At 43.8% G+C, this 17683-nt stretch overlaps 1 protein-coding gene across 1 annotated transcript in view; it reads left to right on the forward strand.

Annotated features, from left to right (window-relative positions):
- Positions 1 to 338: 338 nt before the first annotated feature.
- The window catches only part of ltk (leukocyte receptor tyrosine kinase), a gene marked incomplete at its 3' end in the record, with an annotated part of 44052 nt that continues 26707 nt past the window's right edge, over positions 339 to 17683 (forward strand). Inside the window, 9 exon segments of the mRNA XM_079752261.1 lie at positions 339 to 501; positions 8632 to 8730; positions 9780 to 9935; positions 10158 to 10380; positions 12022 to 12161; positions 12601 to 12729; positions 14648 to 14800; positions 15414 to 15514; positions 17321 to 17490. Coding sequence (XP_079608387.1) covers positions 450 to 501; positions 8632 to 8730; positions 9780 to 9935; positions 10158 to 10380; positions 12022 to 12161; positions 12601 to 12729; positions 14648 to 14800; positions 15414 to 15514; positions 17321 to 17490 — 1223 coding nt within the window. The 5' untranslated portion in view covers positions 339 to 449.

Here is a 17683-nt window from a genome sequence, read left to right on the forward strand (position 1 = left end):
TGACACCTCAGTAGCAGTCAGCCAAGAGAGGCGTTTTGTTATATTGTTAACAAGCAAAATAAGTGAGATCAGTTATACAAACAAAAACAAGCAATTCACTCTAATTAGCAATTACATATGATGGGACAATGGGGTCGAGAGAGAGAGAGAGAGAGAGAGAGAGAGAGAGAGAGAGAGAGAGAGCGAGAGAGAGAGAGAGAGAGAGAGAGAGAGAGAGAGAGAGAATTGTCGTAATTTGAGCCCCGACTGGTGCAGCATCAGCATCACCGAAATGCATCGCAGTGCGTTGACGTCCGCAGCGCGAGCTATTCCCGTTAACGGGAGCCATGGCCGATTTGTTTCCTTCTGAACTGACTTGTTTGATGCAGTTAAGTTAATCCTTTCATTAGCCTCGTTGGTGACGAGACGGGAACCCCCTTTTTACCAGGAGCCGCTCCAGAGAAGAAGCCATGGATTACCTTCAAAGACCCACAACTTTTTTCCCCATCGTAATTTGGATGAGTAAGTAGATGATTTGGTTGTGTTACTGGTTCAATTTAGACACCCCAAAATGCTTTAAAAAATTAAGTTTGGATATAGCTTTTAAATTAATGTAATTAATTTAATTTGTAGCTATTGTTATGATTGCCGCTAAACTGGAGGCTAGCACCATGAAGAGTCGATGGATTAATTTTAAACATTTCGATGAAAAACGGCTTTTAAATCATTGAAATATCAGTTCTGCTGAGAAAATCTACCAACTAAGGCTCCCTGACTTCTGACTTTTTATTTACACCTCGGCTGCCGAGCACTACACAACAAAGAGCCATACCCAGGAAAGTTTATTACTGCTATTCTTGAAGGAGTATCATCAACGTAGGGGGGTTAATTAAAAATAATAACAATCAACAATGTAATGTATCCATTTCAAATCGTAATTACAATTCGTGGTCAGGGAAAACAATCAGTTTGTAAGGAACAGACCTGATTACATTTTGTCGAGATGAACTCTGCTTAGTTATGTAAGCAAAATGAATCTTTGAATAATCAGTAAAAGCCGGATTTTGATGGATCACTCTGGTATGTGGCCTACCTTTCAATCTGAGTGCCTTGCTGCTCTTCTTTTATATCCTGTACTGTTTCCTTATGTCTTTGTTTTATAGAGAAGAAATCCATCAGGTTTTCACATTTCAGTCGTACATATCACATAAATAAGTCAGAAACGGGGCCCCCCTTACAATGTTTAGTGCACGTATTTGTCTTTAATTTACTCTGAACCTCATGCAGTTCACTAGATTCAATAGGCCACATGCTCGCCATTACATCTCTACGACATCAAAGAACAACAGCAAATGCACTCTAAACTGCATGATGGAATATTTATATGACCAGTTTATTATGAGTCTTTTTGATCCATCCCTGGTGGCTTCCAATGCAATCACACACAACCGATATTCACCAGAGAGGTGACTTATGGGGCAGATCTGCTGGGCCGATGTCTGCGTTGTGCCCTCCTGCATCCTCTATAACTGGGAAACAAACACACTTTATCTCTTCTGTTTGTCATTTCTTTGCGATCATGTTTCTAATATCAGCCCGCATGCATGATTAACATCACTGTATTATGTTGCAATACACCCATGTAATGTGTTGTAATTAACATCACAGTAATATGTTGTGTTATAAGGTTAAATCTTCCATACGTCCTCATTGCTGTCTGCCTGTGTCACTCCATCTAGTCTCTCCTTCTTGTCTCCATGTGAAAAGGAGACCTTGCATGGTGCTGAGGGTCTTGAGAGCCCTCCACAGAGCCTGTTGGAGCATTGCTGTGGTGCTGACGGTATGCCCCACTTCACTGGTAGCTAGGTACCGTACCCATTGCATTGGGACGTGATGTAAACCACCACAACAAAGCACCCTTGGTTTCCCCAGATGTCCTGCTGTAAAGGCTGTTACAACATTTTCTACGTTGTTACAACATTTACATTGACTCTGCTGAAGACAGGAAGACGACGTGTTCCTGTGATTTCCTTGCATCACGGGTGCTGCTGTGGTGTGACTCTGGTTTCATACTCTGCATCACAGAGCAGCGACTAGGACTGCGACCGGAGACAGGGGGAGATGAAAGAGCCGTCATATTTAGTGAAGCTACTCTGCCCAAGCCCCACAGCGGAGTCCCTGTGCACAGCCGAACGTAATCGCTCCTCCACTGCTGGCTGTGGTTCATGTGGAGAGTAGAGTACCGCTCAGTTCTTTATTAACACACTGAGTCGGTCAGCCCGGCCGCCATCAGACACGCAGTTAATCTCAATCTGGGTTCAATCTCAGGTTGCATTCTGTGTGCTGACCTGCCTAATGGTTTTCATGGGAAAACGTATTACCGAGAAACATTTGTACGGGCAGAATTGGGAGAATTCAATGATTGACTTAGTTTGAATAGAAGAAGGTCAAATTGGGAAAAGGGAACCAAAGGTCACATGTACATTCGGAACAGGTTAAATCTGAAGGTTGTGTGTGAAAGAACACTGAGAAACCAATGCATTGTCTTAAATCATATGAAAATTGTATGTTCCAAAGCAGGGTTATACATCCCTGAATGGACATTGATCCACTAACTATAACTTATTCTACCTTTAATTTGTTATCTGGATGTCCCTAGGGCCCATAGGTCTACCTGGGTTAATCTGACTCATAGTGTACAACCTGAAACTCATCAGAGCAATGCATGGACGGTAGCTCTGATCACTGACAGAGGACGTGGTTACGCTGGGGTTCTGTTCTTCCACTCGTGGTTCGATGATGTGCTGGGAGATGTGTTGACCCCTTTGGTCTTCCTCAGCAGCCTGGAGGATGTTCTTATTTACCGTCTTGCCCCATCCAGTTTCTTAGTAGTTTAGTCGGTAGAGGAAAGTTCCCTCTGAGTTCTCCGTAATGCGCTTCTTTCGTTCTGCTCAGTCAACAAGTCTGATGCCCTTTGAACAGCATCCTGATCAGCACCTCCTCCCCCTTCACTGGTCTCCACCGTGGGGGGGTGGAGGAGAGCAGCGTGGGCACACTCCTCCGGTCTTCCGTGTCCCCATGGTTCCAGACCCGGCCCTTTGGTGGTTCAGGAGAACAATGAGCAGCAGAGACGGACCTCAAAGCCTTTTCCTTGGCCTGGCTTTCGTTGTCCCAGAGAAAGATTTGGCGTTAGAGCTGTTGACTGCTCCGCTCCCAATTTAGTTTTAACTTCCAAATCCAATCTGATGATCAGGGTTGGCCAAGTCGGGGTAGTGGTGCAGGCTTTACTCTAAATTGTATCGGACAAATATTTTCATTTTAAATAATTGAGGCCATTTGGTGGAGGCTTTTATTCAAAGCATCTGTGAGTGCATGTGTTTCTCCGAAAGGCATTACATACATTAGATATAATGCATTTATAACATTGGCCTAATTTAATCATCACATACTCCAAGAACAAAGGTTAACAATCAGTCTTGAACCAGAACTCTACAAAAACGAAATATCAGTGGAAAAAACAGAATAAATGTGTATGTATATACTAACGAGAAAACACACTCACACACAGACAGATAACACACATACACACACACCCGTACACAAACACACCATGCTCTATTCACAGAGCATAAATCAGCGGTATATGATTATAATTTTGAAAAGGTATAAAAATAATGTATGGGTCATAGGGTATTTCTTGATAATATATAAAAAAAAAATATTTAAGAAAAGCTCCAGGCAATCACACAATCAATTCTAATCTACCAGAAAAATAAAACAAAGCAGTTCATAAATAAAATAAAGTGTGTGTTATGATAATATCCCAAGGTTACTATATAATGTTTCTTTGGCTTTCACCAACATCTATAAATCTATCTTCCATGGATTGAAGTTGAGACAGAGATGGAGCACTGGCCCGATAAAGACTAGTCTCAGAACAGCTCTAGACTGTCGGAGCACAAAAGCTTTTGGGAAAGAGGGATTTAAACACAAGCATTATTTTTCTTACTAACTTACATAAGTTAATGTTACTTTTACAATTTTTGTTTAAATATTCAGAGAGTCACTGCAAAAGTCATGGTTCAAATGTACATGAGGGTGGTTTTGGTGATTCCAAACCCCTCGTCTTATGTTTGGAAGATGTGTTCTTATGATGCCGTTCTGTGTGTTGAATATAAGGAAAGAGGGATAGTAGGAGGCCATCTTAGAGGCCCTCTGAAGAAAGACAGGTTGTGAGAATGCTAAATAGTAAACATTCAAATTTGAACCAAGCTGCGACCAATTAAGATCATTAAATTGAGTTATGGGTCTCCCCTGCACAAGGCTCTTTAGAAGTTGGTCTAGAAGGGGAAAACCAATAGTATGGTCTCAATGCAAAACGCATTGGATCTGGACGTGACCGATTCTGTCTGGTAAAGAACCTTACATCAAACAGAACAGCGGGCAGAACGTTAGGCAGGGCTAATCAGTGATGCATAGAAATGGGATCTCGCTTAATTCAGTTCTGTATTAGAATATGATAGGCCAAACTCTTTGAAGTTATTAGTTTTATTTTATTAATTCATTAACATGCACACCTGTTGGGTTTTCCTGAGTAACCGAAAGGGGGACAGGAATTTCTAATATAAATATAATCCACTTTAATTATCTTGTTTACTGTTGGGCTGCTTGATGCCGGTTCTTTCTTCGAGATCCTTACAATTCATGGATGATTTAATTGTAATGTACAACTGACCATGAGCGTGGAACGGAGTGAGAGTGCAATAAGTGGAATGCTTTTATATCAAGAGCGGAGAATACCCCAACCTCTGCTCAGATCGTTGCAGACTTCAGCATGACTGATAGTTTAACAGTCCGATGCAATTCCATGTTGTAACTGGCATCAGTTGAGTGGAATGTCTTTCATCTTCAAAATATAATTTAAAATGTATTTAATTTGGCTGACAGCAGTTAAGATTTTCTCCTAATGTCACAAAAACAAGTTCTGCAAGAATTTGCTGTTTTATTTTCCTATGTATGGAAATGGGAGCTAGTATGACCCTTCTATTTATATCTTACTGTGATGTTATAATTGTATATTTAGTGTATTTCCAAATCGAATGTTTTGTTATTCAAGTTCTGCTTGTGAATATTGATAATAACCTCAAACTGCGATGTTGAAATACTTTTCAAGAAACCACAAGTGGTTCAATTGCAGTTTTTTACACTTGAGTGTCATAGTAACATAATCCCCAATAAATGCCAGAGCTTTTCAGGCTTATCCAAAATGACCAAAACAACGTACAAAGCTCTCCATTTATGAACTCTCTCCAGAGTTCCCCAATGAGTTTGCACGTCTGTTGTTGGGAAGTTTGAGGTATCCACTTATTGGTAACAAAGGGCCAAACTATGCATTGAAGATAGTGGCGCTGCATTTGATTTAATTATCTTATTGTGCGGAAATTGGATTTATAGTGGGGAACAGTATATATAGCCCAGTTCGTTGTGTAACTCACATGGTGAATGTGATGTATTAAACGACAACATTCAGAATGAAAGACAGTAAACTCCTTCGATCAAATAATAAATAATATAATTGAATAATAGTAACTGACCATTATAATATAATTATTCTATCTATAATCTATATATAACATTTATTCAATTATTCTTATAAAACAGTCCGATTATTTTTCCACCCTCTCTTCTATCGTGGCGAAAACAATGTAATGGGTCAAACTGGGCCTACATGTGTTTGAATTGTGTGCCGTCTTCAAAGCAAGCACGCTAATCCTACGACTGAACCAATCTCTTGACCTTCGCCTCGTCCAATTGACGAGCAGCGGTATAGAGCACAGTGGAGGGGAATATGTTCTGCATTAGGAGTGAGCACACCTAGGGCCATACAAGGCCTTAGGAACCCTGTGATCCGACTTTGTACTATTTATGTTTACATTCCATGTGGACTCATTCATTTTGTATCAAAAATATATTTTGATGTTTCACTGTGGTTGAGGTTGTCCCAAGACCTTCCTAAACATTTAGAAATCTGTGTAAGTCCATGGTCCTTAGCAGAGTAAGACTTGACCATCAGAATGCATTGTGAGAGTTTTTGTTGGTGATACTCAGGACTCTCGAGAGTTGTGTTAGTTCTAAATCTTAACTAAATTTAACATAACCAAGGCTAATAAAACGTTTCGCATGGGAATCAAACAACACAATGTCTACCCATTCATGACAAACTATTCCACGATAAATTACTTAAAATTGACCAAAAACACAATACTACTACACAATATTATCCCAGCGCTCCTGTGCTAATGGCTGTGGACCGGACCTTGCAATGAAGGCTAGGGAGGCTTGGGGCTTGGTGGGGATCAGGAGTGGGGGGGATTAGCACTCCACTCTGAGCAGTTGGGAGGTGAACTTGAGTTCTGTGATTTAAGCTTTGCAGCCTTCAGGGATTTGGTTGAGCAAGAAATTGTGCCATCTTCGTCTTTACCGCGTTTCTTTACATATTTCCTTATTTTTTTTGGCATAAACCACATTTCTGTCAACTGTCATTTTGCAGGCTGGAAGCGCATTTTGTGCTCTTTCTTGTAAGTTGGATGAACTGCCTACTCATGACTTGGAACATGCACAATACTCCGTTGATAACTGCAGAACAGCTATGTAGTAGTGTATTTTTTTAACAAGGATCACGTTGAAAGCTCAGAATAATATATGCTGAGAATCAAGGTCTGTGGAGCTGTGGTTGTAGCAGGATGAGAGCATTCGTCAGACCCTGCACTGGAGCATCTCAGCCTCCTCATCAACGCCCGAATAATAATCCTAATCACTATTGACAGAGGGACAGGAGAACGCAGCATGAGGCTGACGAGGATGAGGTGGCGGTTCCTGATAGGACACAGGAAGATGACAGGGTTCATATGTCCATCATGTTTAGAGGGATCACATTAGGGAAATAAGGAAGGAAAATAAAACATGAAAGGAAAGAAGAGACAGGGATGGAGGAAGGGAGGCAGGGCGGGAGAGAGGAAAGACAGGATGTTTTAAGCCAGGTCTCTGGAGCCAAATCAGCCGGGGTTCCTTGCCAGTTGAAGTCAGATGTGCCGTTTCCTGAGAGCTGCTCAACATTACAAACTTCCAGTCTCTCTTCCATCAACCGTGAGCCGGCCTGGAACACAAGCAGCCTCGTCCTAGAGCCATCCCTACTCCGGTGACTCTGACACAAGCCAGACACCGCAGCTCTGCTCCCATATGCCACCATTCCTCTCCAGACTCGTCCAGCAGAACCCTGAACCCGTCAGCACAGCCCCGCCATAATGTTGAGAGACAGTTGCCGGATTCACTTTCTTGGTTCTCTGGGTCTTGAACAAACAGGAAGGGAACATGTGCGATGGAGATGGGCGCGGCACCACTCACACAGCTGGAGGTCTGAGGCTGCAGCCCCGGAATTGGATGTGCTGACAGGCAACCGGCCTGACCCGGGCGTTCCTGCTCATGTTTTTACTCACCAGCTGAGAACATTGTGTGATTCTGAAGGATTCTCTGCTGTCTTTAGGGGGGAAACAAGAGAATATGGGAGGAAGGGAGGCAGAGGGAGATAGAAGGAGAGAGAGTGCGAGAGATAGAGAGAGGGATAGAGAGAGAGGGAGAGGGATAGAGGGAGAGTTAAGATACTGTTTAGTTTCTTATACTAATAAAAGACAAACATTTTGGTCATTCGTTTCATCTGTTCAATTATCCGTGTCGATATGCAGCCGCCTCTATTTGTGGCTCGTTTTTCTTCTATAATTAACAACCGAACAGGCGTCCATTTAGCCAAGTCAGCGTGCTTCTCCGTCAACATTGTCTCCTTTTAGCCCCCGCCTCTTGAATAAAGTGATCCGTCCCGCCAGAGCACCGTGACCCCCATCCCGGTCGGGTCACAGACGCCGGTTGTCCCTCGGGGGGGAGCGGGGGTTGAGTGGATGACCCTCGGTGACATCATTGTATGAAGTCTTTGTTTAGTGTGCTCCCTGTGCTGTCACATGCATGTTGAACCCCCCCCCCCCGTGGGCCGCTGATGGGGGTCCCTTGTTCTGCTCATGTCTGTTGAGATCAGTTTATTTATGAGACACATGACCAAGTGTGTAGTTGGTCTCATGTGATTTCTGTTTTTCTGTATTAGACCGTGTCATTTGACATGTTGACACACCTGCATTCTCTATTGTGTTTCTAGTCATTACTCCATTGTATATAATATATATGTAATATAATATTCACCTGCTATAACATGCATGTGAATTAAGTTTGGTGAGATTCACCTTTCAAGAAACCTCCCAAATATCTGAAAATGAAAGGCAGCGTTGCAAGCTCAGATATATCTTCACCTGTCGCAAAAAACTGGTATCCATCAGCAAGATGACCCTTGCAACAACTGTAAGACAACCCAAAGCTCATATGTTAATGAAAGCATATTTGTTTTTAATAACATGCCAAGATGAGTATTCTTAAATATTTCTGTAACCCAATTCACACATATGCTCTGCTGCTGTAAAATAAATTAATGAGTGATGAAAGGATTTAATTGACTTTCTCTCTCTCTCTCTCTCTCTCTCTCTCTCTCTTCCTCTCTCTCTCTCTCGCTCTCTCTCTCTCTCTCTCTCTCTCTCTCTCTCTGGTTTTCAGTGTGTGGTACCAACCGTGCTGTTATGAATACGGTGCTTGAGGAGAACTTGGCAGATTATGTGTTTTCTCGTCATTTGGAATCAACCGCCAAAAGCCAAAGTAAGTCAAGTAGGTGGTCACACGCAGTCTAAGATCTCTGTGTTTTGTTCTCACAACATGGAGCTGTTATCAGAAAAACATCCTGTAACAATAGTCCTAACAGTCACATGTTGTTAGGTTATAAAGCATCATGCATGTTGGACAGATTGCAATAAATTGCAGGTGATATGCATGTCTTTCCCCTCACCAACATCCTTTTCAAACTCATGTTTTGACAAGCATTTTTTCCACCAAACCTTTTGTGTTTCCAGTTCTTTCCCTGCTTCCCTCTTCCTTTTTCTGCTCTTTCTATGGCCTCTCTCTCTCTCTCTCTCTTTCTCTATCCCTCTCCCTTCCTCTGTCTCCTTTGCTCTGCTGAATGAATATCAGCTCTGCCGTAGATTTTTATTTATTACTTATTTCACAAGACTGAACTCATGAACAAAATCCTCATATTCAACTCACACAGTTGACAGTCTTAAAGGTGAAGTGTTGAGAACTTAGTGGCATCTAGTGGAATAGACTTGACAGAAATGTTCTGTTATATTCACGTTGTAATCAGGGGGGGACCTCAAATCTTTTATTATTCTAGTCTTCTATGGAAAGAGATTTAACATTCGAATCGTCATGTTGCGATAATTGTGCGTGAGTAAAAGGAGACATCTTTTTGTGAGATTAGGACCTAAACGATAGACCGTTATTGTAGAAGAAAACTCAGTGTCAGGAAACTAAACTTCTAATGGTTGACAGCATTTCAAAACCTTTAAAGAGGATCCAAAAACAGTTTTAAAGCTTTTTCTACTTTTTCTTCTCTCGGCTGAAGGATTTTCTGTCGGTACTCTGTTGTGCATTTAGCTGTAGCTTCTCCGGCGTCGTCGGAAAGGGAGAGACGAGGGGAGATATTCAGTTCACAACCTCGACACTAAATGTCACTTAATCCTAAAAACTGCTCCTTTAACATTCAATTCAATCTTAATAATTGGCATCCTGTATTCAGATCACTTTGCATTCCACCACGAATCAAATGAAAAATGAAAAAACATAACAGGCTTTCCTGCGTTCTACGCCAGCCACCTCCTGTGATTTTGAATCACTCTGCCACTGGATGGTTTCAAACCACAGCAGCCGAGATGACTGGCAGACCTCCTCCCCACAGCAGCCCAGAACCATCACACACGCTGGCACGAGGAGGCCAACCGCAGACCACTCACTGGGGAGCTCTCAGGGTGAGACTGCAGACCGCACAGAGAACCATGTGATGATGTGCTCCTGTTGTCTTGCATGATGGCCGAGGCATGTCTGCTGGCCAAGGCATGTCTCCTTCGTGATTTATTGAGAATCTGAATTTTAAACCCTTTTTTATTGAATGTGGTTCACCCTGCAGCCCTGAAGCAACTGGTTTATTCAGACTGCTATCCAATTTTCCAATCCAACCTCTCTTGTTTCAGGTCACTTCCTGCTTCTAAGCCCCTCCTCCTCCACCGCTGAGGATTCTGGGAGCTGTGTTTACCACCTGAGCAGCCAGGTACTGCCAGGCAGCGGTGAGCTGTGCAGTTTGCAACTGGCGGTGTTTGAGTCGGGGCCGGTGGTGGGGAACCTCACCCTTCTGGTCCAACACACCACCTCCAGCACACCTGATGTCTCCGTGGTTATCAAGCAACCTGGCGGCAGGTTAGCAACCTCCCTTTAATCCACCTAACCCTTAGGCTTAACTAGCTTTAACTAGGCCTAACTAGGCTTAAGCAATTGATAGATTCCTGGATCCCTGGATCCCTGAACTCACTGGTGTGCACTGAGTTTGTGTACGGTCGACTTTAACACAGACGAAGAAGCGGGTAGTAGTGACATGACAGGACGTCTCGGGTCCTCCCGCGTAGCGCAGCTCGACGCACGTTCTCAGATCTCAGGCCGCAGACTCTGGTTCTCTGGGTCTTGCTCATTTCTTGAACTGCCGTTCTTATTGTTATTTGAGTATTGTTTACTCTCCAGCGATCAATTTCAATGCCTGCGTCGGGTCCAATCTGAGGTGATGGATTGAAGTGGTTTGTTGGGCTGGATTCCGTTGTTCATGAAAGTTTGGAGGAGTGAGGGTCTTAACGACAGGGCAAAGGGCGCGGAACGATGTCTTCAGACGTCAGCCGCACAAAAGAGGCACGGAAAGAACGTTTTTATGATCTGTGACATGCGGAGCAATACTGCAGACTTGTAGATTTTCAGAGGAAACATCTGCTTTGTTCATTTGTTGTCTGGCATGTTTACTTCTTATTGATCTAATGCGTCAGTCCAGTTATCCTCTGAATGGCTGAAAGCCTTTGTGTATCCAGGAGCAGCCCCTGCTGATATATTTATTTGTAATTGGTTTGGACACAAGAATGATGGATGGACATTTGAAAACAGCGTTTTGTGGCTGCATGCTCTTTGGGTTGTGTGTGTGTAGTGCAGTAATGGATTGTGCAATTCTATTATGTTTGAGATTCGAGTAAAGGCACAGACAGACACACACTCATTACCATGCGGGAGTGTATGTCTATTTCTGACCCTTCCCTCCAGTGCATTGGGTACAAATAACTTCTAGGTAACACCAGTAGCCCGCACTATGACCTTAAATAATATCTGATGATTAAATGCTGCGTACTATGCCTGCATTACCGATTGGCTGGCCCTCGAACTAAGCCTGATGTGGTTCAGCTTTGCAGCATCAGATGAATACAGATCTGTTTGCACCCTGCAGTACATTTTACATATTACATGCATATATTTAAAATCAACTAAAAGCTTATAAAAAAAACCAAATAAAATGTTTGCAATGGTAATGCCTTGACTCTATTTGTTGAAAACATATTCTTAGTGTGCTGATAATCATGTGGATAACATCAAATTATTTTTCATTGGGTTGGCTGGAGGTATTCAGTACAGGTGTTAGGGACAGAGAAGACATCACATATCAAAACCTATACCATGTTGAGCTCAATATCTCAAATTAATTGTTGAACATCATCTCCAATGCTAGGGTTATATCCGTTGCATGGCTGTGCATGCTGCAGTCGTTATTCAGTGGGTTTGTCCGGGTTGTAATTTATCTGCATTGACATTTAAAATAATAATGTATTAATATATAAGAATTATTGTGCGCCTGGATCAAATTACTTTCTAACCTTTTTTTTCTCCTCAATTACAAACTTACATAAGAAGCATACTCTTTTTACTTGATCTAATGCTACAGATGAAATTAAAATTGCTTTTTCCCTATCAATGTAATAATATACGAGGTGGTGACTGTTGGATTTGCTCTCCTCTGATTGGTCCATGAAGGGCTGCATGGGAGGTCGTGGACACTGCGATTGGCCAGGTGGACGAGCCCTTCCAGGTGACTCTGCTCTACTCCTCCTGTCTGGACAGTGAGGCAGCGACTCTGGCCCTGGACTCTCTGGAGTTCATCGACTGTGAAACGGGTACATTGTGAACCTATGGCTCGTGTCTGGTGCTCTTTAGTTCTGATGTCTTTGTCTCACTGAGAACCTTTGTCTCACTGAAAGTGTTCAGATTGTAACCGCCCCACCCACCAACCAGGCGTAGCGTACTGGACATGCAGCGCTATCCCTGGAGCCCATGACTCATTATGCCCTGTAGATATGTGTTGGCCTGCTGTGTGTCTCACCACTCGTCAGAACCTCCCCGCAGTGGATGGAGCGGCGCCGGTGCTTCTGATTTTAAACAGATTTTACTGTATTTTTTCTGATTACTGTCTAATCAATCTCTTTTAAGATTGTCAAAAACACTAAAGCGTTTCTAGACGCTCAACACCGCTTTACAAACAGACAGAGGACAGGAAGTGATGAGATACTGAAGGCATAAACCCGGACCCCTCCTACAACTGCTCCTGATTTGCAGAGCCGCTTGGCCGGGACCTGGCCTGTGAGGGAGGGTTCCAGTGTGAGCTGGGGGGCTGCCTGGACCAGAGCCTGGTGTGCGACTTCCACAGCGACTGTCCCCTAGGGGAAGACGAGGGCTTCATCTGTGGTGAGTCCACCCAGCCAATCAGGTCACTGACTGTAATGTGTACGGATGCATGGGATGGGAAACACGTCTGCATTACCACTTTATATATCTATATCTATAGATATAGATATCTATAGATATAGATATCTATAGATGCATCTATGTAGAAATGAGGAGGATATATTTATATGTAGGCGTTATGGTGTGATTTCTTAATCAGACAAATAATACAAATACTATTAAATAATATAAATAAATAACTAAATAATGTAATAAAATAATAGTCCTGAACATACTCAGGCCTTCTGCAGCGTACCATTTGTAAATGTGGAATCCCCGCAGTAGTGCGACCTTGACCTCTCAAGGAAAGGGTGTGACTCCAGCTTCACTTGATCAATGGGAAGTGAACGCTTCAATGGGCGCTGGGAGCGATGGGAGCACTGGGAGCACTGGGAGCAGTGCTCACTGAGAGCACTGGGAGTACTGGGAGCAGTGGGGGTACTGGGAGCAGTGGGACAGCGCTGGGATCACTGGGAGCAGTGGGACAGCACTGGGGAAGCGCTGGGAGCACTTGGGGGGAGCTGGCTGTGTCGGCGCTCTGTACATTAGCTGGATTAAAGCAACGGCCTCGGAGAGTAATGTCCTCGGACAGCTCTCAGCTCTGCCAGCCCGACGCTGAGTTGAGTGCCTCGGCCGTTGAGCCAGGGGAGTCTGCTTCCTTTTGTTGGCGTGTGAGGTAGCGAGAGCGAGAGTCACCAGGGTAACTTGTTAGAAATTATAGATCGCATTTCACGTAGGTATTCAACTCGTTCTTTGGGTGCAGGACCGGCTCACAGTGTGGGTGTAGACTAGAGTGTGGCTCTAGGAAAGTGAAACCAGGTTCCTTCTCCCACTGGAATCTCAGCTTCCAACTGGATTGAAGAGGTGCATCATGAGATCGTATTAAAACAGTTTATCCAAGCCCCGGGCACCCCGCGCCTCACTCAATATTTTCATTTGATATTCAGTCTCTGGCTTTTGAAAACGTACGCGAGGGGAAACGTCTATTCATGCAACCCGCCAGATGCTTTTGGTTTCTGGACAGACCAGTGAGATGGTCATAAATATTCTCTCCTGTGCGTCTCCCTCCCTCTCTCTCACCCTTTTAAGGTTTAGTCAAAGAGCCGTCATTTCAAAAAAAGGGAAAGGCCCTTGGAAGCGAAGAGCTTCCTAATGGGATCAGTGGAAGGGGAGCTCGTTAGAGACCTCAGCGTGTGGAGCCCGGGGGGAGAGGACATTTAGCCCCTTTCTTTCTCTGTCCCCGTCTCTGTCTTTGTCTCTCTCTCTCTCTCTCTCTCTCTCTCTCTCTCTCTCTCTCTCTCTCTCTCTCTCTCTCTCTTTTTTCTCTCTTTCTCTTTCTCTGTCTCTCTGCCCATCGAGAAGCACCTATAGGAAGAGAGCCTTATATATTGTCTGCATTACATTACATTACATTACATTATATTACATGGCCTTTGGAGCCCGGTCTGTCTTAATTAAAGTAAACAGCGCTGACCTTCGCTCTTGTAAACCACGTGGCTATAAGCAGCTGCCACTAACCACATTTGTTTTGTTTCTTTATTTAGCGCATGTTCTTCAACTTTGGTGTCAAAGCAACGAAAAAACTTAAGGGCACAAAAGTAGTCTTTTATTTTAGGGCAGGATGTACGCACGCAAGCCGAAAATAGGCAGCAGACTTGTCTGGTTAATTGATACAGCGAGCGCAGTCTAGGAAAAACCCTTGATGGCTGAGCAAATGTTTTAAATCAGCTCCATTGTCTCCGTACCGGAGAGGAAACTAACACAATGGCAGAGACAAAAATGGCGAACAGATGTTTTGCAGAGGCAGATGTTATAATCAACCTCACATTAAATCTATACATTCAATATAACGATGCAAGTGTTTCTTCCCCCTCCCTAGACGCTCTGCCGTTGGGCTCCCATTGTTCCTTTGAGCAAGACGCGTGTGGCTGGTCCGTGTCCACGCAGCCCACCTCGTGGAGGAGGGTCACAGGTCAGCAGATGATGGAGACCGGGGTGGACCCACAGGGGAACGGACTGAGGAGAACACCAGGTATGTGTGGCGCCTCTGGTTTCAGCTCCAGAGAGGACTCCCGGGAAAAACATATCTTAATTATTAATGGAGTGGAAAGAGTTGGTAGAAAAAAAAGTCCTCAATGCTGGGAGGTTGAGTGTGCTCCCATTGTAGTCGGCTGATAAGGCTTGAGAGATGGATGGAGGACATTCATTCATCTCCACTTCCTCCTCGGTTCCTCGTGTTCTGGGGCCACAGAAATCCTTCCGGGTTACTCATGTTTCCCGACCGCCTTTGATTGTATTTTCTAAGAGCGGCGTGCGGCATAAGTGATCGTGAGCAGCGTTTCTGTGGAGATCACTACCATATGAAATGATAGGACTCCGGAGCTATTTGTTTATGGTGGGGGTGGTTCGGCTCCAGCTGTGAGACATCTGGGGGCTAATTGAGCGCTGGCTTGAAAGGATTTTCAGGGATTTGAGCAAAAGGGTTGTTAAATATTTTTGTAGACTGTTGATTGATTCACTCAGTTTGGCTTGGCCACATAACAACGACAGAAGCGATTTAGCAGCGAGATATTGACTGGTTCCATGCCGCTGTCGCCATGGGCCGCTACCTCCGCACGCTCCCATCCACACGCTGTGCTCCTCAGGCCACTTCCTGTTCCTGAGGGTCCAAGAGGGGGCCTCCTCCCAGGGTGCGTCCATCCAGAGCCCCACTCTACCTCCGCCTGTGTCTGCTAATACCTGTCAGGTAGGCTGTCCACAGAGATGTGGACTCGAGTCAGACTCGAGTCATGATTTTGATAACTTCAGACTCGACTTGACAAAATTACGCATGACTTGCGACTCGACTTAGACTTGACTGCTATTGACTTGAGACTTGACTCTGACTTTGCCTCTTTGACTTGTAATGACTCGACATGTCTTGAGTCAAAAACTTTTATTGTTTTAGATATCTAACATATTTCCCGCCTGGAGGGCTAGACACCAGAGAAGCATTCACTTCCGTGAAGATGAAAAAAAAAAACAGCGAGTGAAGACAAATCTACACTTGTAGCTTCAATAATATCAAAACGAAATTTCGATATCATTTATACTTTATTCGGAATAACAGTTTTAGTTTCATATTGGCATTGGCATTGAAGCCGTCTGGCCAGCCTCTGACACTTAAGACATCGTAACTAAATTTTCCGCTACCTTCGTTCAAAAAATGTGACAAATCTACACACTTGGGGGTGAGGACGTTCAGCAGTGTTGCCAGGGCGGTTTTTTACCATAGATATATATAGAACACTAGATGTCTCGTCCGCGCTCCTGGCAAATTAAGTCGAACGTCCGCACTGGCGGCCATCTTGCCACAGTCTGCGCACCCATAACATTGTGTTGGTAGTGGTACATGTACTTTTTAAATAACCATAACTTGCTAAATTTTCAACCCATTTTCAATGGGTTGAAAATGCCATACCATAACGCCTTTTGGTTTGTTATAAACGTCAGAGATGTAGTTATGAAACTGCATACTTATGAATAATTATGTTAGATTCTATAAAAATAGAATAATGTTCTAAAATAGGTACAAGATTATAACCACGTTAAGTTATGGTTATTTAAAAAGTTCTATATCTATGTTTTTTACCGCCCTATTGGGCTACATTTTGAGGACGTTCAGGCAGTGTTGCCAGATTGGGCGGTTTTTCCCACCCTATTGGGCTATTTCTAACAGCATAAGATTTCGGCGCATGCGCATATCATTTGAAGACAGAAACAATGAACGTATTATAACTGTATTGATAAGAGATGGGCTCTCAAGTCTCATGCATTCGGCGTGAGATACATGCAATTCAACCGTCAGGGAACTCGACTTGCCTTTCCCTGTCTTGACTTGGGACTCGACTCAGACTTGACTGCTAAGACTTGGGACTTACTTGGGACTTGCCAAACAGTGACTTTGTCCCATCTCTGGCTGTCCATCTCTCCATCTATCTGACTGATTATCATCACTTTGTCTGTCTATCTCTCTATCTCTCTCTCTCTGTCTCTGTCTTTCTCAATCCAATTCAATTCAATTCAAAAAAGCTTTATTGGCATGAGAAACAAACATTTACATTGCCAAGGCAGGTGAATAATAAAGAGGTCGGAGGTTTCTCTCTGTCTCTCTCTCTCTGTCTCACTCTCTCTATTATTTATCTTTCCGTCTCTCGGTCAGTGTGTTTATGGATCTATCCTATTTACTTATGTCAATCTATATCTAACTGTCCATCCATCTGTCTATTTATATATCTCACTCTCTCTCTAGCTGTCCGTCTAGCAGTCTATCCTTGTACAGTCTGTCCATGAATCCCAGTGTTTTGCAACAATGTTCCTCTTGACTCCCAGCATATTGTAACAATGTGTTCTGTCAAGATGTCTTGACTCACAGTCTATTGTACCGATGTTTAGACTCCCTGTGTAATGTAACAATGTGTTTTGTAATGATGAGTTTTGTAAAGATGCCTTGACTCCTACTGTATGCAACGATGCTTTTGTAACGATGTGTTTTGTAACGATGTCCCTGCAGCTGCGGTTCTCCGTGTACGTGTTTGGCGAGTTCAACGGCACGCTGGCTGTTTCCATGGAAACCAACGGCAGCAGCGGCCCCGCCCTGCTGTGGGAGCGGTACAACCAGTGGGCCGAAGACTGGCAGGACGTCTCCCTGGACCTCACGGGCCTCAGGGGCCTCCGTCATCAGTAAGAGCCTTCAGATAACCAGTTATACTTGGAGCTGGATATGTGATGTGATGTCATATGAGTGTGAGTGTGATGTGGACCCGGGCAGCTTGAGGAGGACCATATGGTTAGGATATGAACTGAGGTGTCACACTCTCAGACCAGAGGGGTCTGGGTTCTGGCTCAAGGGATCTGAAAAACACTTTAAATGGCT

This window comes from Pollachius pollachius, assembly GCF_949987615.1.
Source record: "Pollachius pollachius genome assembly, chromosome: 15".
NCBI classification, from domain to species: Eukaryota; Metazoa; Chordata; class Actinopteri; order Gadiformes; family Gadidae; genus Pollachius; species Pollachius pollachius.